The 25,069-nt window shown below is 34.8% G+C and overlaps 2 protein-coding genes and 1 non-coding gene across 4 annotated transcripts in view; 1 reads left to right on the forward strand and 2 right to left on the reverse strand.

The window, feature by feature from the left end:
• Positions 1-14,610, reverse strand: part of LOC122048358 — a 53,034-nt gene extending 38,424 nt beyond the window's left edge. Inside the window, exons 1-4 of the mRNA XM_042609932.1 lie at positions 14,565-14,610; positions 12,863-13,995; positions 12,216-12,648; positions 11,889-12,065 (exon numbers count right to left, since the gene is read on the reverse strand). Coding sequence (XP_042465866.1) covers positions 11,889-12,065; positions 12,216-12,648; positions 12,863-13,995; positions 14,565-14,610 — 1,789 coding nt within the window. The remainder of the gene's footprint in view (positions 1-11,888; positions 12,066-12,215; positions 12,649-12,862; positions 13,996-14,564) is intronic.
• Positions 14,611-19,034: 4,424 nt separating this feature from the next.
• On the forward strand, positions 19,035-19,139 carry LOC122050007. Its single transcript, XR_006131232.1, has one exon. It is a non-coding gene; the product is annotated as a small nucleolar RNA snoR99 (small nucleolar RNA).
• Positions 19,140-19,491: 352 nt separating this feature from the next.
• On the reverse strand, positions 19,492-25,069 carry LOC122045913 (TOM1-like protein 6). 2 transcript variants are annotated; one of them, XM_042606344.1, is made up of 9 exons: positions 24,787-25,069; positions 23,965-24,043; positions 23,570-23,668; positions 22,123-22,236; positions 21,223-21,392; positions 21,065-21,146; positions 20,807-20,892; positions 20,440-20,652; positions 19,492-20,370 (listed from the first exon to the last, which is right to left on the reverse strand). In XM_042606344.1, exons 1-9 carry the CDS (start codon positions 24,933-24,935, stop codon positions 19,641-19,643), a joined length of 1,722 nt encoding a protein of 573 aa, XP_042462278.1. In that variant the 5' UTR covers positions 24,936-25,069; the 3' UTR covers positions 19,492-19,640. The 2 variants fall into 2 exon arrangements, with proteins under 2 accessions (XP_042462278.1, XP_042462279.1); XM_042606345.1 differs by having other exon boundaries at positions 23,965-24,039; positions 24,787-24,913.

Consider the following 25,069-nt stretch of genomic DNA (forward strand, 5'->3'; position numbering starts at 1 on the left):
TATTGAGCAGGACCATTTAAGGTAAGTTATTTTATACTGACTTAATAAAAGAATAAGACCTTAGTTATTATGGAAGTGTGTGCTCTTAATCCTAATATAATAACAAACACATATATTTAGTATTTATTTCTTTGACTTATCAAAGGTAAGATTTAGCTCGATAAATCAATAGGCCCGATAAGTTCGAAAATGATATTACTTATAGTGTGTGTTGTTGATTATAGAAGGAAATTGTGTCCTAGAAATCTAGGTTGATAATGTCCCCAAAAGGAGCTCATAAAGATTGTCATGTTAAACCCTACAGGTGGACTTAGTCCGACACGACAATAAAGTTGAGTGGTACTACTCTTGGACTAAGATATTAATTAAAGTGAGTTATCAGTAACTCATTTAATTAGTGGACATTCGATATCTTAAACACAGGGAGATTAACACACTCATGATAAGAAGAAGCCCAAAATGTAATTTGGGATTGATGCGGTAATTCAGTAATAATTCTTTAGTAGAATGAATTATTATTGATGAAATTAAGTTGGGTGTTTGGGGCGAACACGGGAAGCTTAATTTCATCGGGAGACCAAAATCAATTTCTCCTCTCAGTCCCTATCGTAGCCTCTTATTTATAAAGTATTATACTCATCTATACCCACCTTTATACCCATCCTAATGGGGCCGGCCAAACTAGCTTGGAGCCCAAGCTAGGGGCCAGCCAAGACCAATAGGATGAGCCAAGTAAGTGGTCGACTAATGCTTGGAGCCCAAGCATGGTGTGGCCGACCCTAAGAAAATTAAAAGGATTTTTATTTTTAAATTTTTCTTATGTGGATTCCATGGTTTTAAAAGAGAGTTTAAAATTTAAATCTTTTCTTTTATAGCTTTCTACAAAAGATTGAGAAAAGATTTGATATCTTTCCTTATTTGTAAATTGAAAGGAAGATTTTAATTTTGATAAAACTTTCCTTTTTTGTAATCATGTTCATGATTTAAAAAGAGAGTTTTAAAATTAAATATTTCCTTTTACAAGTTTCTACAAAAGATTACGAAAAGATTTGATATATTTCCTTATTTGTAGATTGAAAGGAGTTTTAAATTTTAAAGATAACTTTCCTTTTTAAAAATCATCCACATGTTTAAAAGAAAGATTTTAATTTATAAAATTTCCTTTTATAACCAACAATGAAGGGAAAAATTATTAGAGAAATTTTAATTTTAAAATTTCCGAAAACAAATAAGGAAGTTTTAATTTTGTGTTTAAAACTTACCTAATTTGGAGCTCTTTAGGTGGTCGGCCATGATATTTAAGAAAAGGTAATTGATTTTAATCAATTAAATTTTCCTTTTCATGGCAAAGATAATAAGGAAGGTTTTATTTAATTTTTCCTTATTTGCCAAGACCAAGGATTATAAAAGAGGGGGTAGGGGTGCCTTCATGGCTAACAATTCTATTCTATTTTTCCTTCCTCTCTTCCTTAGTGGTGGCCGGCCATTGTTTCTAGCTCTTCTCCTCTTCTTTTCCTCCTTTATGGCCGGCGACATCAACACAAGAGGAGTCCTTGGTGGCTGGTTCAAGCTAGGAGAAGAAGGAGAGAAAAGAGGTTTTGTTTCTAGCATCCCTTAGAGCTTGGTGGTGGTGGTCGAACCTCTACATCCTTGGAGGAGCTTTGGTGGCCGAAACTTGGTGAAGAAGAAAGAAGGGCTTGGGTGGTTCTCATCTCAGTAGATCGTTGCCCACACAACGTCCGAGATAAGAAGAGGAATACGGTAGAAAATCAAGAGGTCGTTACATACAAAGAAAGGTATAACTAGTAATTATTTTTCGCATCATGCTAGTTTTCTTTGTGTGAATTCCAAACACAAGAGGCATATGATTCTAGAGTTTCAAATTTGTGATTTGAGTTTGTATTTTTTTTTTGTTTTTTAAATTTGTGATTCGATTGTTCTTTTTGGTTAAACCTAATGTTATTTTAGGAAATTAAATATTAAATTTCGTTAAGAGGCTTTGTCGAGGCAGTGGTGGATGCTCTCATACCCAAGAAGGTCATGTGTCCCACCATGTTTGACCTGGGAGCCAATTTTCAAAATTAATATTTAATAGAATTTATAACATAGGTGGATTTGGATCAATAGTGTTAAGTTCCGCTTGCGATCCAAATCTAAACCATTAAGAACAGATAAGTTAAATTTGGAATCAATAATGTTAAGTTCTGTTTGCAATTCCGAATTTAATTTCTAAAGAACACAATCGGTTGTTAGGAAAGGTTCGACACTTGTACAAAATTTTTGTACAGTGGAACCTATATGATCTTCCTATGACCAACCAACAAAATGGTTCTGCTCAATACACTCAGAGTGTACTAGTGTAATTTTATAGTTAAGATAAACTAATACCAAATTACACTAAGACTATTCCAATGGTTTATTCCTATCCATCTTAGTCGTGAGCTACTGTTTATAATTTATAAAGAACTGATAACATGATCTTCTGTGTGTGACACCACACACTATGTTATCTACAATATAAATTAATTGAACAACTACACTTAGCATATAAATGTAGACATTTTTGTCTAATGTGATTCTTTATTTCAAAATAAATGTTTACAAAAGCTAGGCTTTTAGTATACATTCTAACATCTTAAACTTAAAGGTAAGTTCTATAAAACCGCAGTTAGACCTGCTATGTTATATGGAGCTGAATGTTGGGCTATGACTCGAGCACATGAGCAGAAGATAAGAGTTGCAGAGATGAGGATGGATAAAATAAGAAATGAGAGTATTAGAGAGAAAGTCAGAGTTACATCTATTGAGGAAAAACTCCGAGAGACACGTTTAAGATGGTATGGACATGTACTTAGATGACCAATAAATACTCCAGTTAGGCGATGTGAAATTATGATAAACATACATATCAACGAGGAAGAGAAAGACCAAAAAAGACTTGGTTAGCAACAATAAAACAAGATAAAATTTATTTAAATATAGATAATGATATAATAGGAGGTAGAGCTCAATGGCGTAAAAGGATTCATACAACCGACCCCACCTAGTGGGAAAAGGCTTGATTGTTGTTGTTGTTGTTGTTGTTCGACTCATTGAAGGTTACAAATTTATATTTTTCTGATTGCTTTCTAGGGATTATAGCTCCCGTAGAGAGTTTACTTAAATATTTTGTTATAGTGTTGATATTCTCATATAAATCTATGGTCTAAGGTGTATTTTTAATTTAAGCTTCTAGTTGTAGTTTGTTATCTATTATTGTGAGTCTATGATGGAGAGATGTGAGTAAGGCTTATATGGTGCTATTTTGTTGGATAAGGACTTGGTCACCTGTTCCTATGACTTCAAATTTATAATAGTCTATTTCTGATGTTTTAGCAAATTGTTTGGAAAATTCTAAAGTCTCTTCATAGTAATTATTTTCAAAGTGCAATTTGCTCATTTATATTTAACTTCCACAAGGGTTTATTGCAAATTATCTAGTTTATTTGTGAGTAGATCTGTGTTGGTTATAAGTATGTCTTTAAGTTGTACTAATGTGTCTCGTGGTTCAAAACTACTTGTTTCCTTGTTCCTTAAATGTCTTTTAAGAAAGGCATCTTGAGATTCTTTTAAAAAAATCTAACTTTTATCTGATATTGTTTATCTATTGATTTTGTTGTTTTACTTGTTCGGTTAGTTTTTCTAGGTGTAATTGTTGTTGTCTTAGCTGCTCTTAAAGATTTAAGAAAAAATCTTTGATGATATTTAATTCTAGACAAGAATTGTCTATCAGGGGATATTTTTGTCTGAGTTGTTGTTCTTTAGGCATAAAAAGTTCTTAAAAATCTTTAGGCTCTGATACCAATATTTTTTCTATGTGCAATTTAGTATTTTTATGATAATTATGAACAATATTTGTGAATAGTAATTGTGAAGTGTAAAAAAGTGAACAATTATTATGGACAATAAAAAGTGAACAGTAATTATGAATAGTAAAAAGTGAACTGTGATTGTAAATAGTATAGTGGTTCTTATGTTTTCTTTTTAGTCTTTTCTTCCTTCCAGTGAGTCTCATCTGTAGAGAAAATTGAACGTGCAACCCCGACTTTTCTGTTGGTATGTGAGGGACTGACCCTTTAACCTTAGATAGTCAGCACAGATTTTATGCAAGAATTCTTATACAGTTACTGTTTACCCTTGGGTACTTAGATAAGAACTGAGAAAGAAAAAGTAACAAAAACGAAAAATATAGGTTACTCTTATTTAAGTTTTCATTGCAACCATAGATACAAACTGACACATAGACAACTTAAGCATTGCACTTATATACAACTTTTAAACATAGAGTACATATGATGAACAAAACTAGCAGAAATATTCACAGACTGAGACTACTTACATGAATACTTGAAAGGAAATACTCATACTTACAGACTGAAAAACTAGAGGTTTGCTTGAAACTCGACGCTTGCTTCTAGGGAGCGGGGCAATTTGCTAAGCAAGGGATGGTGAGGGCTTTTATAGAAGAGGGAGAGAGGAGGATGTTCCTTAGGGGAGAAGGAACCCTATTTCTTTTCTCGTTAGTGTATAGGGAAAAGTCGAGAGGACGATTCCCTGAAAGTAGAGGATAAGAAGGAGTAGCTGTAAAGTGGGAGAAGGATGATTCCACCAAGAGTGGTGGTTGAGAAAGAGTAGCTGTAAAGTGGAGAAGGATGATGAGCAATGGCTGAGAAAGAATAGCTGTAAAGTGGAGAAGGACAAAGAGTAGTTGTAAAGTGGAGAAGGACAATAAGGTGGGTCCCTATGGTTCCATCATGTTGGCGAGGTTTTTCTCGTTTATAGAATCCAATGAGGGAGTAGAATTTATTCCTTGGGCTTCTTGGAAGTGGGCTGGAGATCTTGGGGCAGGACTTTAGGCCTCATGTCCTGTTGTAGAAATATTTGGTTGTAAAACATATTGAATTCCTATGAGCCAAAATTAGACAAGGGAAAATATCTTTACAACCACATATTACCTCCAAAATTCAAAAATTTCCTGATAAGATGGAGAATACTAAAACTCTTAGATCTTTTCTAGGTCTTTTAAAATATGCTAGAAACAATATTTAAAGGATATAAGAAAAATCGGTGGACCTTTGTGTTAGATGCAATCTTGAGAGTCTGTGTGACCATGTGTTTTGATGTTACGATAAAGGGTTTAAGTTAGGTTTACCTTTGTATTTGATATATGTATTTGAGTTATGCAGGTTTATAGGATACACATATGACTCAGTTTGATGACTTCAGGTCTGGTGAAAGATGGAGCTTTTGAGCGAACATGGACAAGATAGCAAGAACAAGAGCCAAGGGAAGTGCACTTCGAGGCACACGTGAAGGATGACATTGGGACAAACCGCAAGCTTGAATACATCCGAGGGATGAAAGCCAAAGGAAGTAGGCTTGAAGACAAGAGGTCAAGGCTGCAAAAAAGAGTCAAGTGAGTCGTAAGGGTCCGAGTACTGAGAGAAATGTACTCGGGATAGGAAACCCTAGGTTCTAGGGTTTACCAGTCGATTGGTAAATGTACTAGTCGAATGGGGTTGTTCGCTCAACCAATGTGGAGCAGTTGACTGGTCGTTGCACCAGTCGACTAATATCGAGTCGTTGGGTTGTAACAGTCGTATTTCAACGGAGGATAGTCGATTGGTGTTGTTACCAGTAGACTGGTGGCGGGAAACATAGCTAAGTGTTTTCTCCCGAGTTCTATTTAAGAGAGCTCGAGGTGCTTGGCCAAGGTTGACGAAATAAAGGTGGTTAACCCCTATTAGTAATCTACCAATGCCCTAGCATTTCAAGTGTTCTTGTGAGAGTTGTGGTGAGATTCCTCCACCCATAAGGAGCTACGTGAGCTAGCCGGAGTTTGTGGGGAGTCATCCACCGATAGATCAAGATCGTTCACCTTACAGATAGCCTTGGAGTAGGAGTTTTATCTTTGAATCACATTAAATGAGCATGTCAAGTTTGGTTTGCTTTCTTATCTTATATTTAGATTAGCTTTCGTATTTATATTCCTTGTATTCCGTTGTGCTAATGAATACGTAGGAAGGCGATTTGGGGTAATGAGCTATTCAACTCCCTTCTAGCCAGCCATTGATCCTCCGACACTTTGTACAATGAAACATCACAAAGAGGACAAAAATATTTTAACTAACAAGATTTGGAACTGGTTAGATAAATAAAAGACATGGTAAAATCTACCTGAACTAACATTACCACTTGATTCTGATTATCTAATTAAAGAAACAGATGGTTGTGAAATTGGATGGGGAGACGTCCTCTACAGAAAATTTAATAAATATGATCCTATAAATACAAAAGTACTATGCAGGTATACTTCAAGCCAATACAAGGAAAAATGTCGGTTGACCTCTTTAGACTATGAAATTTTAGCTATAATTTATTGTCTTGATACTTTCAAGTTTTTTATTTGCAGCAAACAAGAAATCACAATCAGAATTCACTATAAAGATATAGTAAAATATAACCAACAAACAAAGGACTTAGAAAAGGCCTTAGTAAAAAAGATGGTTAAAATTTACAAATACTATTATTAACAAACGCCTAACCATCCTATGGGAACACATTAAGGGAAGTAACAATTCCTTAGCAGATACATTATCTTGATTATTACACTAAACTTTGACATACATCTTGTAGGCATGGATAAACAAAAGAAAGTTAACACTTTTACAATGAAAACAATGAGATTTGGAAGTCAAGAACTTCAACAATTCACTCGTTATGAAGAACAATTTCATTTTCCAGCAAGAGAAAAATTAGATCACATACAGACATGTCTTCTTGATAACATATGGAACATTCCCACAATTCCTGGAGAAACCAAATACAAGATAGCCATAATCAATGTTGTAGCTAATTATTTCAAACAACAATATTAAAACCAGCCTGAAAGAAGTATCTTGTTACGTAGTCTACTCAGGTTCTCAAGCGGGAGTATATTATGAGTGGGAAGAAGTAACCATAGCTATTATGGTGCGTTTGGTTGGGGGTTATCCTTGATAACCTTGGTTATCCATCCAAGGTTATCAACAAAAATCCTGTTTGGTTTAGATAATCGAGAATTCCTAAGAAATGTTCCATGTCCGACACATCAGCAAAAGGGGCATATAATCCGGAATCGGAAAAACTCGAAAAACTAAGGTTTTTCTTGATTCCGGGGTTAACAAAAATTTTTTACCCAAAATACCTTCGAATAAGAGAAAAATGTGATAAAAATAAAAATGTAAAGAAAAAAATATAAAAAATAAAATAAAAAACTTTTAAAATGTAAAAAAAAATATTAAAAATTTAAAAAATAGAAAAAATAATAAAAAATAAAAAAATAGAAAATAGAAAAACCATAAAAACTTTTAAAAATGTAAAAAATATAAAAAAAATAAAAAAAATAGAAAAAGCATAAAAATTTTAAAAAGCATTAAAAATTAAAAAATAAAAAAACATAAAAAATAAAAAAAACATTAAAAAAATTTAAAAAATATAGAAAAAATTAAAAAATAAAAAACATAAAAAAATTTAAAAAAAAACATAAAAATTAAAAAAATTAAAAATACACATAAAAATTAAGAAAAACATCAAAAGGGAAAAAAATGTAGAGTTTAAATAATAATAATAATAATAATAATATATGGTTGATTTTGTAACTAAGGGTAATATAGTAAAATATTAAACTAGGTTATTCATTAAAACCTTCAAACATATAAATTTTTGTTGCATTACCTATGTTGAATCAAACAACATTTGGTTATATTTTATTCCCCATAACTTTAGTTATATGATTACTTGGTAATCACATAACCAAGGTTATACATGATAACTTGAACCAAACGTACCCTTAAGGTTGTGTAACTCCCTCATTTCGAGGCTTCTACTCATTGGAAGATGTCTTTGATTTAGCCAGATCAGTCATTGGGCCTAATTTCTTTATTAGTACCTTGCTAAAGATAGGAGGAAAAGCACATATGGAAATAGACCAACCAAAGAAAGCCCAAGAAGCACCTAAAAAAACATATGCTTAGGCTATTACAATTTTTTCTCCAAACAATACAAAACCTCGGGTCCATAGGCCCAATTATTTAACATTGGGACAATTAAGAACCGCTATGGCAACCACCTCCATACAAAGAAATTCGGAAGTGGTTTTGTTGGGCCTACCCAACATTATTTCAAATGAAATTTCTATATATGTGAGGCACCTTGCAGAAGACTCTACTTTTAAAACTTTTACTGAAATATGCAAAGCTTTAAAGATTTTACACTAAGAAAAGGTTTCAAAGAGGATGACAATCATTTATGAAGGAGAAAGTAGCCCCAAGCTTAAATCCCACAAACGAACAAAAGCTTGTGAAACTTTAGAAAAATATGGATGTCAATGCAACCTCTTATATGCTTTCCATAAAGTACATATAAACATGTACACATATGAACCACCAACAATTAAAGGAAGAGTAATTACTCCATTTCTTTTAATGGATTATAGTTTGCTCTACAAACTATGAGTACATGATTCAGACTCCCTCCAGGACTTTCCAAAGAAACTTGGATAAATTATCTCTATAGCTCTAGAAGAAAAAGAAACATTTGTCATCTGTATTTTTGAAAGTTCACTTCCAGAATGGGTTGACTTAAAAATCAAGCCTGCTAGGCACCTCATTAAAATAAACATTGACGAACTCAATGGTCGCCAACCAAAGTTTGATGACTATACTTCTGATTTTGACATTAATTGGGAGGCTTTCTCATCCTTACCAGACCAACTGAAACATTGGAGAGCTTCGATTCAAGGAGCTAAGTGGTCATGGGGATAAACTAGAAGACCCAAATGAGTATCTTCTAGCAGGAGAGACATACACAAAGAAAATCTACTGGCCCAGAGACATGGGTACTAGATTCTTTCAATTCTCTTTTACAACGTAACATTCAACTCTACTCTAACATTACCAAAGGAAGACTAATAGATGGGCCATGAAATGATTGACAAGTTCCGCTCTATCCTCCAGAGCCTATCGAGCATCCTTAGCCAGGTCACAACAATATACAACCTAGGAACAATATGTAAATATTTCTACAACAGTACATGAGACCCAATGTGTTGTCCCAAAATCTCCAGTCCACTTCCAAGAAGCCTAAGAAACAAATTATATTCCCTCATTAGATTCTATCAATGAGCAAAACCTCGCCAACATGATGGAACCATAGGGACCCACCTTATTGTCCTTCTCCACTTTACAGCTACTCTTTGTCCTTCTCCACTTTATAGCTACTCTTTCTCAACCACTTCTTATCGTCGTTCTCCACTTTACAACTACTCTTTCTTAGCCACCACTCTTGGTGGAATCGACCTTCTCCCACTTTACAACTACTCCTTATCTCAAATCTCAGGGAATCATCCTCTCGGCTTTTCCCTATGCGCTCATCGGAAAAGAAAAAGGTTCCTTCTCTCCTAAGGAACGTCCTCCTCTCTCCCTCTTCTATAAAAGCCCTCGCCAACTCTTGCTCAGCAGACTGTCCTGTTCCCTGGAAGCAAGCGTCAAGTTTCATGCAAACCTCTAGTTTTTCAGTTTGTATGTATGAGTGTTTCCTTTCAAGTATTCATGTAAGTAGTCTAGTCTGTGAATATTTCTGCCAATCTTGTTTGTCATATGTACTCTATGTTTAAAAATTATCTATAAGTTTTATGCTTAAGTTGTCTATGTATCAGTTTATAACTTTATATCTATGGTTGCAATGAAAACTTAAATAAGAGTGGCCTATATTTTTTGTTTTTGTTACTTTTCCTTACTCAGTTCTTATCTAAGTACCCAAGGGTAAACAGTAACTGTATGAGAATTCTTGCGTAAAACTCATGCTGACTATCTAAGGTTAAAGGGTCAGTTCCTCACATACCAACAAAAAAGTCAGGGTTGCAAGTTTAATTTTCTCTATGAGTGAGGCTCACTAGAAGGAAGAAAAAATTGAAAAGAAAACATAAGAACCACTCTACTATTCATAATTACTGTTCATAATTACTGTTCATTTTTTTTCCAATTCATAATTACTATTCACAAATATTGTTCACAATTATCATAAAAATACTAAATTGCACAAAGAAAAATATTATTATCGAAGCCTAAAGATTTTTAAGGACTTTTTATGCCTAAAGAACAACAACTCAGGCAAAAATATCCTCTGATAGACAATTCTTGTCCAGAATTAAATATCATCAAAAAATTTCTTTTAAATCTTCAAGAGCAGCTAAAACAACAACAATTACACCTAGAAACACTAACCAAATAAGTAAAACAATAAAATCAATAGATAAACAATATCAGACAAAACTTAGATTTTTTTAAAAGAATCTCAAGATGCCTTCTTAAAAGACATTTAAGGAACAAGAAAATAAATAGTTTTGAACTATGAGACACACTAGTACAACTTAAAGAGATACTTATAATCAACACATATCTACTCACAAATAAACTAGATAACTCACAATAAACCCTTGAGGAAGTTGAATATAAATGAGTAAATTGTACTTTGAAAATAATTACTATGAAGAGGCTTTAGAATTTTCCAAACAATTTGCTAAAATATTAGAAACAAACTATTATAAACTTGAAGTCATAGGAACAAGCGACCAAGTCCATATCCAACAAAATAACACCATATAAGTCTTACTCACATCTCTCCATCATAGACTCACAATAATAGATAAAAAATTACTACAACTATAAGCTCAAATTAAAAATACACCTAAGACCATAGATTTATATGAGAGTATCAACACTATAATAAAATATTTAAGTAAACTCTCTACATGAGATATAATCCTTAGAACGCTTTTCCTCTAAATGGGGTACGCAACTAAAGGATGTTGGACTCCTGGACTGCCCGCTGTGAGCGCTTCCCGATTTACCCTGATGGCCGGTAGAAAACTTCCATGGGACCGGGCCGATCACCCAAGCTCGACGTTAACCAGATTGCTTAATCATTTTTTTATAATCCTTAGAAAGTAACCATATATATATATATATATATATATATATATATATATATATATATATATATATATATATATATATATATATATATATATATATATTTTGCTTAATATCTCAAATAATTTTATAGTAATTTTAATTAAATTATTAAATAATTACAATAATTTTAATATTAGCTAAACTTTAAATTTATTAGATAATTATAATAAAAATTATTTTAATATGGGTTAGCTTGTTCTATAAACTAAATTTGTTACCGTATAAAGTAATTTTTGATAAAAATTATTACAATATAGATCAATCTATTATAAATATTTAAATGAAATACTCATTAATAATGATGTGGTAGTCCACATAATAAGGTGTCACGTGTAGTTAAAAAGTGAATGTAGCAAGCAAGGCCGGTCCTAGACTTTAAAGGGTCCGGTGCAAAAAAAAAAATAGACCCTTTAAATTCAGATGCAAAATAATAAAATGGATACTATATAATAATTTTTCAACAGAGCACATAAACTAAAATTCATAATAATAAAAACATTATATTCAATGTTGCTAATACTCGGTATTAGGAAATGAAAAAGAACTATTACAATTAACTATGAAAAACTGATCTTCTTGCAGTTTTATCTGCAAAGTCATCGATCAATTTTTCATAATTGAGTTTTTCTAAAAACTCACTCTCAATCGAAATCATAGCTAATGCATTCAATCTTGTTTGGGTCATGGTTGATCTCAAATAAAATTTCAACAACTTCAATTTAGAAAAACTTCTTTCTGCAGATGAGACAGTCACCGGAATAGTTAATAATATCCTGTATGCAATGAATGAATTCGGGAAACAATTCATTCTTTGCAAAAAAATTAGTATTTCACTTGCTGTTTTTGTTTCCTTTGGCAGAATATGTTGTATGATTTTCAGTTCTTGATATAAGTCATCTCCATCCAAATCTGAAACATCTTGTCTTGTACCATTTTTTCTTTGTAGTTTCCTTTCAAGATTCTTGCAATGAGCTTTCAAGTCCTCATCAATCAATGAACTCAACTTTTCAGCTGTGAAAAGAAATCCAAAAATGTTTTCATATTCCTCGTATTGCTCAAACCTTTTCTTCAATGACCCAATTGTTTGATCTACTATGAACAAAAAATAATGAATTCTAAAAGCTTCCTAGGCATATTCTTGAGGTAGTTTCGAAGACTCACATGTAACCTCATCAAAATGTCTTTTTCTATATATTTGTCTTTTTTCAGGAAAAACAGGATCAATCTCCATTATTGAAGCAAGTTCTTTTGCTGTATTGATAGCTTGTCCAAATCCAGATTCTCTATACTCTTCAAAAGAAGCAATTAACCCCTTAATCTTGGTCATAGCAACGTCAATAAGCATGTTTTCAGATTGTAAGCTTTTGCTAACAATATTAACTTTACCCAATATATCATACCAAATAATCATACCCACTAAAAACTCAAAATTTCCGAGTTCAAATGTTGCTAAAGACTTAGCTTCACTTCTTATTTTAGAGTCAGTGTCTTTTTCTTCTGCAACTTGAAGTAAAGCTTCTCTGATTTGTTGAGCTTGAAGTACCACTGCTTTTACACTTTCAGTACGACTTTCCCATCGAGTGATTGATAATGGCTTGAGTTAAACCTTTTACCGTTACATGATCTATCAAAATCTTCCATCTCTTTGTAGAATGAGAAAATATTGTATAAATTCGTTGTACTACTCCAAAAAAGTCTTTCGCTTTTCCACAGGAATTTGCAATATCACAAAGTGTTAAATTCAAACAATGACAACCACATGGAGTATATAATGCTCTAGGATTTATATCCAATAATTTTTTTTGTACGCCTTGGTGCCTCCCTTTCATATTTGCCCCATTATCATATCCCTGCCCTCTCACATTATCAATATCAAGATCAAAACTTTTCAATACATTTTGCAGTTCTTCAAACAACCCTTGTCCTGTTGTATCATCCACTTTTAAAAATCCCAAAAAGTATTCTTCTACTTTCATTGGGCTTATAGAAACATCAACACATCTTATAACCAAAGTCATTTTCTCTTGGTTACTAACATCAGGAGTGCAATCAAGTATTACAGAAAAGAACTTAGCTTTTTTAATGTTTTCAAGAATAGAACTCTTTATTTGAGAGGCTAACAAGCATATCAATTCATTCTGAATTTTGTGGCTAAGATAATGATGATGTGTATTTCTTTCAATATGCTCCTTCATCACTGAGTCCCACTCAGCAATCATCTCAACAGTAGCCATAAAATTTCCATTGTTATCATCATAAAGTTTCTCATTACTACCACGAAATGCTATATTTTGTTTAGCCAAAAATTTCACAAGTGAAATTAATCGGTGTAATACCTTCCTCCAATGCTCTTTTGCCTTCTTGATTTGATCTTGAATAGCATGATCAATTGTTGTACCCTTCATTAACCTGATACGCAACTCAGACCAACTAGCATAATAATTGATATGCTCAATACTTGTCTCATGTTCCTTAAGTCTGCTACTAAGATGTCCCCAATCGCAGTATCCCTCATTTGCTAGTTGACTTGGTTGAGGCCCCCTTTTGAACAACTTGCAACAAAAACAAAATGCTTTATCAAGTGCTTTTGAATAGACCAACCAATCTCTATGGTGTTTTTGACCATTTGGCAAAATCCGAGTATAGAAATCTGAAGAGAATCGTCTATTTGATCTGTCTTTGGGACCTTTCCCTGTTAATACATCTCTTATAGGACCCTTTTCCACTAATTGATCCTTCCACTTGGGATCAAAATTCTCCCAATTTTTAGGATCAAAAATGTCAAGTGGAATTGATGAACTTGGTTCTTCATTCACTTCATTAATAGCATCATCATCACTTTCAGAAAAATTATTTTTAAAGTCTAAGTCATCACCACTTTCATTGCCTTCAATCTCATTCACATCTCCCTCTATATCATTTTCAATGGCTAAGCCTTCATCTAATTCATTACCATTGTTTTCTTATTTTTCTTCATTAACCAAATCTTCAAGTGATGAATTTTTCGATTCTTTGACAACAAATCTGTCGATTGCCCCTCTTTGAGTCTCAATAAATTCTTCAACTTTTTTTCTTTTTTTCCGCTTATCATGTCCTGATAGATACTTCCTAGTATCAGACATTCTAATTTTCTACAAAAAAAAAAAATCAAACTCTCAAACAACCACTTATTATAAATATTAGACAAGCATTTATTATAAAATGTTCATTTTGCAACCAATCTAATTGAAGGGGACCATCAATGCTAACTAATACAATTATATAAAGGACATAAACTTTTGACAGCCTTTGTTATTGAATTGCTTCTTCTATTATTATGTAGGTTCCTTCTCTAGTCCTAGACATCTCACTTGAATTGCACTGAATCTATATAATAAATATATGTCATGGTTCTTTTTTATTATTCCTTTTCGTTATCTATATAATATTTTGGAAGAAACATTCAAAAAAAAAAAATCATACTGTAATAGTTATAAACTTATAATAAACAAAGGCTCAATGCAGGTTCACCAGTTTGGCAAAAGTTTTCAATGGAAACAGAGGAATTCATGGCCATCACTCTGCTTCAGAACTGAGGTGCAGTAGAAGAACTAGAGAAGCAGTGTTTTTATATGGGATCATATCAATAGATCATTTTCAGAGTTCGATTGAAATCAACGGTAAAAAAAAGAAAGAATATTCCACATAAGAATTAAGAAGGACCGAAGGAATATGCAATTTCCACATATAAAATCCTTACTAAGTAAAACATATGAGAAGAAAAAGAGGAGAAACTGGAAGAATTGCATATTAGAGAATTTACCTTTGATTTTCTTGTGGAAATTCTTAAAGTTCAGCCGTTTAGGGAAGATTCCAAGAGAACGTCCTTGTCGAGCCTTCGGCGAAGAGCAAAACTGCAAAAGGAGGAACTATTAGGTTTTGCGAAACGGTGGAGGAAGAAATATCCACTACGTTGTTAATTTTTTTTGGCACTTTTACAAAAAAAGTCCATAATAATTTATAATTTACAAGTAGGTCCTTTTAATTAAATTTTTAATATAAATCAACTTTGCTATAAAATCTAAAAAAAAGGGCCCACCAGAAAATAGGGCCCTGTGCGTCAGCACCATATTGACCACCTCATGGCCGACTCTAGTAGCAAGTGAGGTAGTAGTCAAGATCAAGAACAAGGCTCGAGGTAACGATAAAAGCCGATCCAAAGTGGATAATTTACGTACCAAGAAGAAGAACTTCTATCGAGTAGATTCAGAGTCAGGGTCGTCGCTTGATATTCTTTTTATGTTTGGAGAAATTGTGTCATAATTTGGGCATCTTGCTAGCTCAAGAGGCAAACTATCGAATCACCGCTCTGAATAATGGTTGCATTAATTCGATACGTCATGAAGGCTTATATTAAATGTCCAACGCTATTTCTTTTAAGTATTCATGAGGGGCTTATAGATATATGAGAAAGAGGAACAAGTAAAAGAATCAAGTAATTAATCATATATATTTATTATGTTCTCATCATTAAATATTTGGAAGAAGATAAAAGTTCTCTTGTAATTATAAATTAATAATTCATTCATTAATTTTTTTTTTAATAAATACACCTTTATTAACCATTAAGGTAAAAGATTTGAGACAAAGTGTATAAATGGATAATTATAAAAAAATTAGACGGATAATTTTCTTTTGTCCTTCTTCTTTGTAAAATCTCTGCTATCTACTCTTTACTATAGTGATAGTCTACTCCTTTGCCAGCGCACCGACGAGTCGGCCTTGAGGACCTCAAAGCAGGAACGATCAAATAATAATAAAAATAAATTCACAATTATTTATTTAAAAAATCATAAATCATTAAACACGAAAAAGTGAATTCATTTATTTAATATAAAATTAGGAAAATAACAGATTCACAATAATACATTATTGAGAACGAGTTCATTTTTTTTACTAAAAAAAGGCGTCCTGTCCTTCTCCTAAACTGAAGGATCGTACATTTCACTAGATCACACAAATCTCAGGCGAAAGCGGTGAGAAAGCCACGTCACTAATTTTTCCCAATTTCTCGGAAGCGGTAGATTCGATGTCGTTTCTCGGCCACCAATAAATACCCCCCTTGCCACAAACATAACGTCACATGCCACTTACTTAATTAATTAATTATTCGATTGATTAATCCTCTGCCAGTGTTAACTCGATGTTGAAGCGAGAGATGATGACCGCCGGCCACCTTCACCGGCGTGCCGGCGCTGCCGAGCATGGGGCGCTGCCGGTGTGCCCCACCCCGCGCCGCCCTTGCACCGTCGCAAAGGAGTTCCTGTTTCACAGGTTTAAAACTTCAGAATTTTTAAGTTTTTATCCTTCTATTTTGACGTATAAACACCACCCCAATTTTAAACTAATCGAATGTTGATTTTACTAAATAAAATTGGCTATATAGATTTTTGCCATTGAGCTGGATTCTTTATTATATTCTCATCTATTGTAACTAAGTTTTTTTTTTAAAAAAAAAAAATCCTCTTTCTCTATTGTTGCACATATGTATTTATTAAGATATTATTTTAAATGACTAACTACATGTTCATATTATTTTAAATATATCTTTTAATTTTTTTTCAACAGGTGCAATTTAATTATTTTCTCTAATATTCACATAGTAAATATATAAAACATAAATGAATTAAAGAGGATATCCAAGCACTATAGTGTCTACAAATCGGTAGACATGTGTCTACATTTTACGAAATATGCTCTCAACATTAAGTTCACATTTCTCAAAACGATATCTATTTCGGGTTTACTATAAGAGATAAATCATACAAGAGACCGCCAAGGAACATGCTTTCGCCACTCGTCTTTCTCCATGGAATTGACTTTGGGAAGCTCGAAATAGGTTAATCATCATATGAATCTCTGATTTAATGTCAATCCATCCACAAACCTTGGTCCACAGTTGCGGAAACCTAGTGATGGCACATCAGAAGAATATGTGCCCATTGATTTCTTCATCTTGCCAACACAATAAGCAAATCTTGCGGGATTCATATGACATTCTGTCCGTTGTTCGTAATCTTCTATGCACGAGTAGCCAATAGATAAAACAGTGCTTGGGAAAGATGCCCGATTTCCATAATACTACTGCCCAATGCACATCTTAGGGTCTCTCGGTCGAAAGAATGCATAAATGTATGCTGCACCAAATTTGATTGATGCAAATCATTTTACTGGTGTACTCTTTTGTAACCTAACATAAAGGTTTATAAAATTTCACTTTAAACTACATAATATTATTTATAAACTTTTTTTAAACTTATAAATAAATTCTTACCGAATTAAATATCAAATTTATCAAGAATATTTAATGTACTCACAGCCCTAACAACGCAAGCCATCAAGGGAGCGGAGCCTCAGACGCGAAAGCACAAAAGGTACTCATAAAATTGAAAATTTCAATTTGGCACCTCATTATTTTCACTAATGAAGGATTAGAATTAAACGTGATTTTAATTGTGATTAGGGTGATCCAGTGGGAGAATCCAACGGCACAGGGTGTGCACCTTCTTGCTGCTGTAGATCTCCTCCAAGAAGATTGGAGAATCCATTGATTCATGATGCCCAATTTGTCAAACAAGGGGAGAGGCTTTCACCATGGATCTTCCCTAATTTGTCCAATTAATTTTTATTATTTATTAATTTTACATTTTAATTAATGTATCATTATGTTGTATTTTTTATGTATATATTTTAATCGGATAATAAAAAGTTTTGACCATTTGTTTATTTAAAATATGCCACGTCAGCGCATCAGGCTCAGTGGCCTTTTTATGGGCCTCCATATCGAAATTAGACCCAGGTTTTGTATCACGTGATAGACACGTGCTTTACTCTGCATGCTGCTGCTTTAAATACGGAGGCCAACGATCTCCGTCGCTCGAACCCTAGAAATTTTACTGCTGCCCTCATCGCCGCCTGCCAGGTTCGTCCTCTTCTCTTCTTCCTTCGCAGGTTCGTTCATTGTGTTTGTTGTTTTGATAATCGCTTTCGAAGGCGTTGCATTCATTGCGGAAGCATTTGGCAACGGATGTGTCGAGGAAAGCCTAAAATGACGATTTTTTTACTAGCACGAGCTAGACTTACTGTGTCGCCACTGCAGATTTCTTTGTAGTGATTAAGTTCCTGCTGGTGCACATTACGTTGTGTACAATTTGCTGGCGTTCTTATTGCTTAAAGATCATTCTTTTTAATGTTTGCCCTTCTAGATTCAGATTTCTTAGGAAATGGAAATGGCATTAGAAGCTAATGTACTAGAGTGGATGCTGTCTTCCTCCAGTACCTATATAGTGTATGGTTAATTGATCCAGTGTTCTGATTCACACTGATGCATATTATCCACCATCCATTTTAATAGTCTGTCTTTCATTCCTTTCACCTCATCAGGGCTGGTTCATGCTTTCAGCATTTTCATAATCTAATTGTTTCACTAGCTGTGTGTCATTTTCTCTCTTTTTACAATCCTTCATCGATTCCTTTGAAAACTTCCTTTATTCTCTGTCAATTTGCAATGGATATCTAATGGAAGGTGTAATTTAACATTGTGTTGGCTCAATTAGATTAGTATAATAACTATTTGATAGTTACTAACATCTTGTTGGTAGGGATACTTCCATCTAGATCAACAAGTTACCTTTTGTTCTTTAATTCTAGGGGCCAGTGATTGGAGTATTAACTTTGTACTCAGTTGCAACTTGCTTATTTTTATGGTTGAGGAGCTTAGCAACAAATTTATGTTGCTCAGATACTTCTATCCAATTCAACAAGTTATCTTTTTTCATAGGACTAATGATTGGAATATTAACTATGTTTACTCAGCCACTTCGCAGCCTATTTTGTGATTAAGGCTCTTGTTAAAATTTTCTTGTCCTTATTTTGTTGATTATATATTAGGGTTTGAGTAATTGGTATGGGACTGACGTCTGCCCCATTGATCATCCATATGTACTCTGGGATGAGTCCGTCCCTACATTCAATGATCATCTGTTTCACTTTGTCAGCTAAATTTATTTCCTTTTTCTTTAGCTGATCATTAAAGATGCAACATTTATTTGAATAGTACATTATAATATTTTAAATTGTGTAGTAAAAGATTTTGGAAAAGTTGTTGTTAGTCAATAGTCATTAGTGTGTGCTAGAGGTTCAATGTGATGTGTGAGTTTCCTGCTCTCACATTGTGCTAGAAGTTCATACATTTGATACATAATTCAACTAGCAAATGGTATGGAAAAAAATTAGTCTCTGCAAGTTTTGCAAGAAAGAGCTCTGTCCCATCTCTTGATCACAAGTAGGATCTTGGCTCGGCCGTTTGATCTCGTTCAGCCGAGATTAAGCCTTGCCTGATGGGTAGAGTTCTTCTGCAGAAAAATTATGCCATTCAACAAAACATGGCTCACGAAGCTAACATACAAATTCAATCTCATCACTATCCATTTAACACTACATAAATAAAATGTTGGCATTCAAGAAGCGAGATCAAACTAACTGTATATGAAACCACAAAAAATCATGGAAAATATATTTAGTCTAGAAAATAATGAAAAGGCAAAGCTATTTCTTTCCACTGATCATTGGTTGTTGCGATCTGACACTTGTTTTTGTTCCACCAGTGAAGCTTCTCAAATCTATCAAATCCTCAAACAATCTGTTAGGAAGAACATATGATGGCGAGCTGTTCGTGTTCGTGGGTGTTTCTTTGACAAAAACACCGGCAGTGGCTGTTGAACCATTTGCTCTAGACCCAAAGGAGTTCTGCTGCTCCAGAGGCCTAAAAGAATAAGTAGACATATTAACGGCACGAGGAGAGCTAGGATGTGCTGCAGTCCATGATGAGGAATACTGAGGCATCTGCGGCTGCATTGTTGGTGCAGTAAGTGCCTGCTGGGCCCAGGGTGCAATATAACTGTTATAGGGAGAATGCCCTTGGTTAGCGGTCGGAGCATAGGAAGAGTTGTATGAGTAGCCTGGTTCAGTTGAAGTTGCAGGAGTTCCGTTTTGTTCACTCGAAGCTGATGGAGGTGTTGCTGGTCTGCCAGGTGAAGAAGGGATGGTTGACAAAGTGATGCTCAGGAGGTCAATCATGTCTTGCTCTTCCTTTTGGGCCTTAACAGGAGGCGGTGGCTCGAGTGGGTAGTCAATTGGAACCAATGCATTGCTCATAGTAGATGATGAAGTGCTCGATTCAGTTGCAGTGGTTATATCGCTCCTATTGGATGTGAGAGAGTCCGAACTGTTGACTGATGCACTGCTCCCTGAAGTAAGTGGCTTAAGTTTCGAGTTCCTGCATTAGCAAAACACAGAGAATGACCATAAAACACAGAGAATCAAGTGTAACTGTACAATCCTAGACCTGTGAGCTAATTGATCGAAGTCATCCTCAAATTCGTCATCTTCAATTGGATTGCTCATGACCAGGGGAGGCTCGATAGGCTTCTTAGACTGTGTAAGTGGTTTCGATGCTTCAGGAGGCAGTGGGGTTCCAGCAGCTATGGCGTCGTGTCTTGCAAGCAAACTTTGCAACTCATCATTCAGTTCCAGACCTTCCCCTAGCAGCTTTTCGTCCCTGCATTTGTAAAGATGCAATTCTTAGTTCAAACTGAAAATTCAAAAACCTACACCATTTGCTATCACCAAATTGGCTTATGAATATTATTTAGAGGATTACTAGAACCAACTGTGTTCTACTTGTTCATAGAACCATGGAGAAAACTACTTACCCGGTAGATCCGATCAATTCCATGAGCTTTTTTTGGTTAGAGCGGCACTGACTCACTAGCTCAACAATCAATTCATCTTTCACAGCCTGCTACATGCAATTTTAGATATTAGAAGAGGATTTAAGATTCAATTCATCTTTCACAGCCTGCAACATGCAATTTTAGATATTAAAGCAAGAAGAGGATTTAAGATTCTCCCATTATAAGAACAGCAGTGATGTTGGAACGGAGAGCATTAAGGAAAAAACTAACACCCACCCCACGATCATTTGGGTTAACAGCCTGTAACATTTCCCGTAATAACTCTAGTGCATCCCGGATGCGTCTGAAGTCCGAGAAACTAAAGAGAAGACAATACGAAACAAGAGAATCAGCATCATCAGAAGTTGCCCTGAAATATTTGTGGCCAAACACACCTTAGGTTTCCCATGTCAGACGTCATTGCTGCATCAAACCCCACGGAAGCGACGCTTGGCACTCCGTAGCCTGATTGGGGAAATGCCGATGTTAATTCAGATTGTGCGATAGGAGGAGTGAATATCGGCGGAGCATCTGATGTTCTCTGTGGGAAAGCTATTCCAGATCTCTGCAACAGTCATCATACCAATATTCTCGTCACTTTGTAAAGTTACTAGTGGTGGTCCGTGACAGGATATAGAAAAAAAATAAACAGGGTAGAGGAATCTTGCCGAGAACATGAAGTAAACTAAGATAACAGGATGACAATCACAATAGCTACGTGTGGTAAAAATGACTAGAAGAGCTTCAACATCATGCAATGCTTTATCTTGACAATTTAAGGTCCCCTAAACTCTCTGCAAAATGTATCATTGGTAATTTTGAAATTAACTAACTTATTTTTCACCGATATATGTTTTCTTTATTCTCCTTCTACCTCTTATATTCCTCTAATAGAATAAGATCTTCCACTAATAAAGCATATCACAAGCTATGCTTATCTAAACTATTTAGGACAAAAACAAAAAAACTATTTAGGACAGCTGCATGATCCTTAACTCTTCAAAATATATCACTGGTAATAATGAAATTATCTAAATTATGTTCCCGCAAATATTTTCTCCGTTCTCCTATATAAATATAAACCATATCATCTGTGGAATACATCCTCATATCACAGCGTATCAATTGGCATATAATTGTATCATGTAAACATAAACGAGAAGGAAAAATAATCAAGTTGTCAATGTTTGCATTCAGCGAAAGCAAACAGATATTACAAAGACCGAGGATTGAGATCGAAGGAACAAAACTAATTTTTCTACAACCTTAGCATCACAAGTAGTTATGACTCGTACCTTCAATTCAATGTATGCCAAATAATACTGAGGATACTTGCCACCAGGCCCGCCAAATGCTTCTTGCCAAGAGTCCAGAAGTACCAAAATTTTATCCCTTACTTGCATGTCTGTCTGAGTAGCATCCAAGGTATCAAGTGCAGTTAAAATGATTCAAGTATGATGTGAAATAGATAACTAACAGACATACAAGATTATCCAAATCTTTTGAAAAGTATAACCGACATGATTTAACTATGCCAAGAATAAGTAAGAGATATACACTAAGGCTGCGTTGGTAGCCTGTAATCTATCTTGTAATGTAATCCAGATTACATTACAAAGTCGATTATTTTGTTTGGTTTGATTTAAAACTTGTAATGTAATGTAATCTGGATTACAAAAGGTAGTGAAGATTTATAATCTGGATTACAAAAGGTAGTGAAGATTTGTAATCTGGATTACAAAGCAAATGCTATGTAATCCGATTACATTACGAGGTCATTGTTTCACCAAAGTTTAAATGCCGAATATACCCCTAGTCTGTTGTCGACCGCCGTCCGCCACCGATCGCCGACCTTCGTCGCCGGCCGCCGCCCGGTCGCCGGTCGCCGGCGGCCGCCGGCAATCGGCCACCACTGTCGCTGCCAATCGTCGGCCGCCGATCGCCGTCCGCCACCGTTGCCCGCTGGTCGTCGCCCGCCGTCGCCCGCCTGCCGTCGCCCATCGCCGCCGATTGGCGAAGACGGTGGCCTGCTGCGGCGACCGACGGTGGCGGTGGTAGCTGGTTGCCGATGGCTGCCGCAAACTCCGACAAAGGTGTGACGACCGTCGATAGAGGTCACAGGGTATTTTTGTCATTTTATAATAATATGAATTACATTCCTTATAAAAAATAATGGATACCAAACAAAAGAATGTAATCACCTTTGTAATTAAAGATTACATACATTACATTACCAAACGTAGTAATGTAATCAAGATTACATTACATTACATTACAAATTTGATTACATTACAAGCTAGATTACATTACACCCAACCAAACGTAGTCTAAATTATTTCAAAACTACAAGTGGGACAATGAAAGTTCTCATTCTTAAAATGAGTTGGAGAAAATTATCTAAAATAAACATTTTTTCTTTTAAAAGTTATTTCAACAATCAGTTTATTTCTCTTAAAATATATTAGGAATAGGATTTCTTATAACTAGCATAAGCTTATTTTCTACAAATACAAGTAGAAAAAACATTTGGACCTGAAAGAGCCTTCGAGTTTGTTCCTTTGTACATATGAAACCCCACACAAATCCAAAATCTTTTTACAAGTTCTCTATTCTAGTAATTATCTAGGTATTTCTAAATTATGAGGTGTACACTCAAGGTACAAAACTATGAACCTTTGATTGGCCATACGACAGTGTCCAAATATGAAGATGTAATTAAATCAAAGAGTAAGATATACTGACCTTTTTCTTAACAATTTTGATCATTTCTTCAAGAATTTTCCGTTCGGCAACTTGAAAATGTACATATTCACCACAATTTTTTACCATTGTTTCCAATAGCTGCAAAGGTGGAAAAGATTGCTAATGATAATACTTCTCAGCAATATGAACAGACCATGGAGCATTAGACATTGTTGCCATATCGTTTAAGTTTTTGATTGTAGGATTACTTACAGCCAAGTTCAATAGAGTCGCATAGATAACCAAACTTTACATATGAGGAAATTTCAGATTAAATTCCAAAATTGTATATATTGCTAAAGGGAGTGGCAATGTCATGCACAAAAATCATAGAAATACGATGGCAAATAGGACTTTTGCACATTTTCATTAGTCCTAGAGAACTTAGCACCTACCGTCAAAGCTAGAAACTGAACCTTTGGATTCTTGTTCTGTAAGCGCTTTTTAATTGCTTTAAGCACTTCTTTGGCCTGCCTGATTCAGGGAGGAAAAAAAACATGAGTTTCAGAAATATTTACAAATATATACGGAGAGAATAAATATCAAGTAAGTTTGTGGCCCTTTAACTTTGCTGTATCAATAGAAGAATGTGGAAAACATCAATTATGATACTTATGTTTTCAAATAAGCCAATTCATCTGGAACCCTTTTCAATCTCTCTCAGTTGGTTGCAAGCTATGGATATTAACAAACCATGCCCCACTTTGCCTAAATTTTCACTCTACCCCTTTTCTTGAAGATCATTATTCTTTAGACAAAACGTCCACTTGTCTATAATAGTGAGAAACGTCAAGACAGTTTTATCATTGAGTGTTTATCCAAAGCTTTATATGTAATCTTAGGGATGGAACCTAAAATTCATAGGGAAGCATCAAACAATAGCTCTTGTGCATAACTAGTCCCTTGCTCGTGAAGACATTACAACGATTAGGTCATGAAAACAAGCCCAAATAACCTTCCTCGTGCCATCAAATTGCAGCAGAGCCAGACTATTCCTAGCCACCATCCAGAAACTCATAATTATTTCTCAGCATGTCAACAGCAACACCTCCCAAAATCATTTTTTTCAAGCTAAAAATCAAGAGGAAAAAAAAAATCAAAGAAAGAAATCGCCAGGGCTTAAACCTTCTTGAAGCAAAAGAAATAGCGATTGGAAGAGGGATTTATTGTCGCAGATAAAGAAAAAGATGAGTTTGCTCGCTTCGATGAGCGCTCACCACTGATCGTTGTTGATGGTGTCGCAGATGTCCATATTCATGGTCCAATCAGGGCCGATCAAGAGGCGACTGGTGGCCTTCTCGACTCGGACAGCAGGCTTCTCGGCCCGGACGGTCGCCGCCGCCGGTGAAGACGAGGAGGACATCATTTCAGCCCGCAAATTACCCGGCGAATCGCGCAACACGAGGAGCAGAAGTCTGGTAGAAGATTCGGAACGGAGGAAGCCGAAGAATAAGAGGAAATATTCGACCAAAAAAGGAGACTGAGGACACGGAAGGATGA

This window comes from Zingiber officinale, chromosome 2B (assembly GCF_018446385.1).
Source record: "Zingiber officinale cultivar Zhangliang chromosome 2B, Zo_v1.1, whole genome shotgun sequence".
In the NCBI taxonomy this organism is placed as follows: Eukaryota; Viridiplantae; Streptophyta; class Magnoliopsida; order Zingiberales; family Zingiberaceae; genus Zingiber; species Zingiber officinale.

Bases quoted from the DNA above. Each gene is read 5' to 3' on its own strand.
- LOC122045913 (XM_042606344.1), bottom strand. From the start codon at position 24,935: ATGATGTCCTCCTCGTCTTCACCGGCGGCGGCGACCGTCCGGGCCGAG. The intron at 21,393-22,122 runs GTACGAGTCATA...TGACTGTTGCAG, and splicing joins TGGCATACATTGAATTGAAG to AGATCTGGAATAGCTTTCCC. The intron at 20,653-20,806 runs GTAAGTAGTTTT...TTACAAATGCAG, and splicing joins GAATTGATCGGATCTACCGG to GGACGAAAAGCTGCTAGGGG.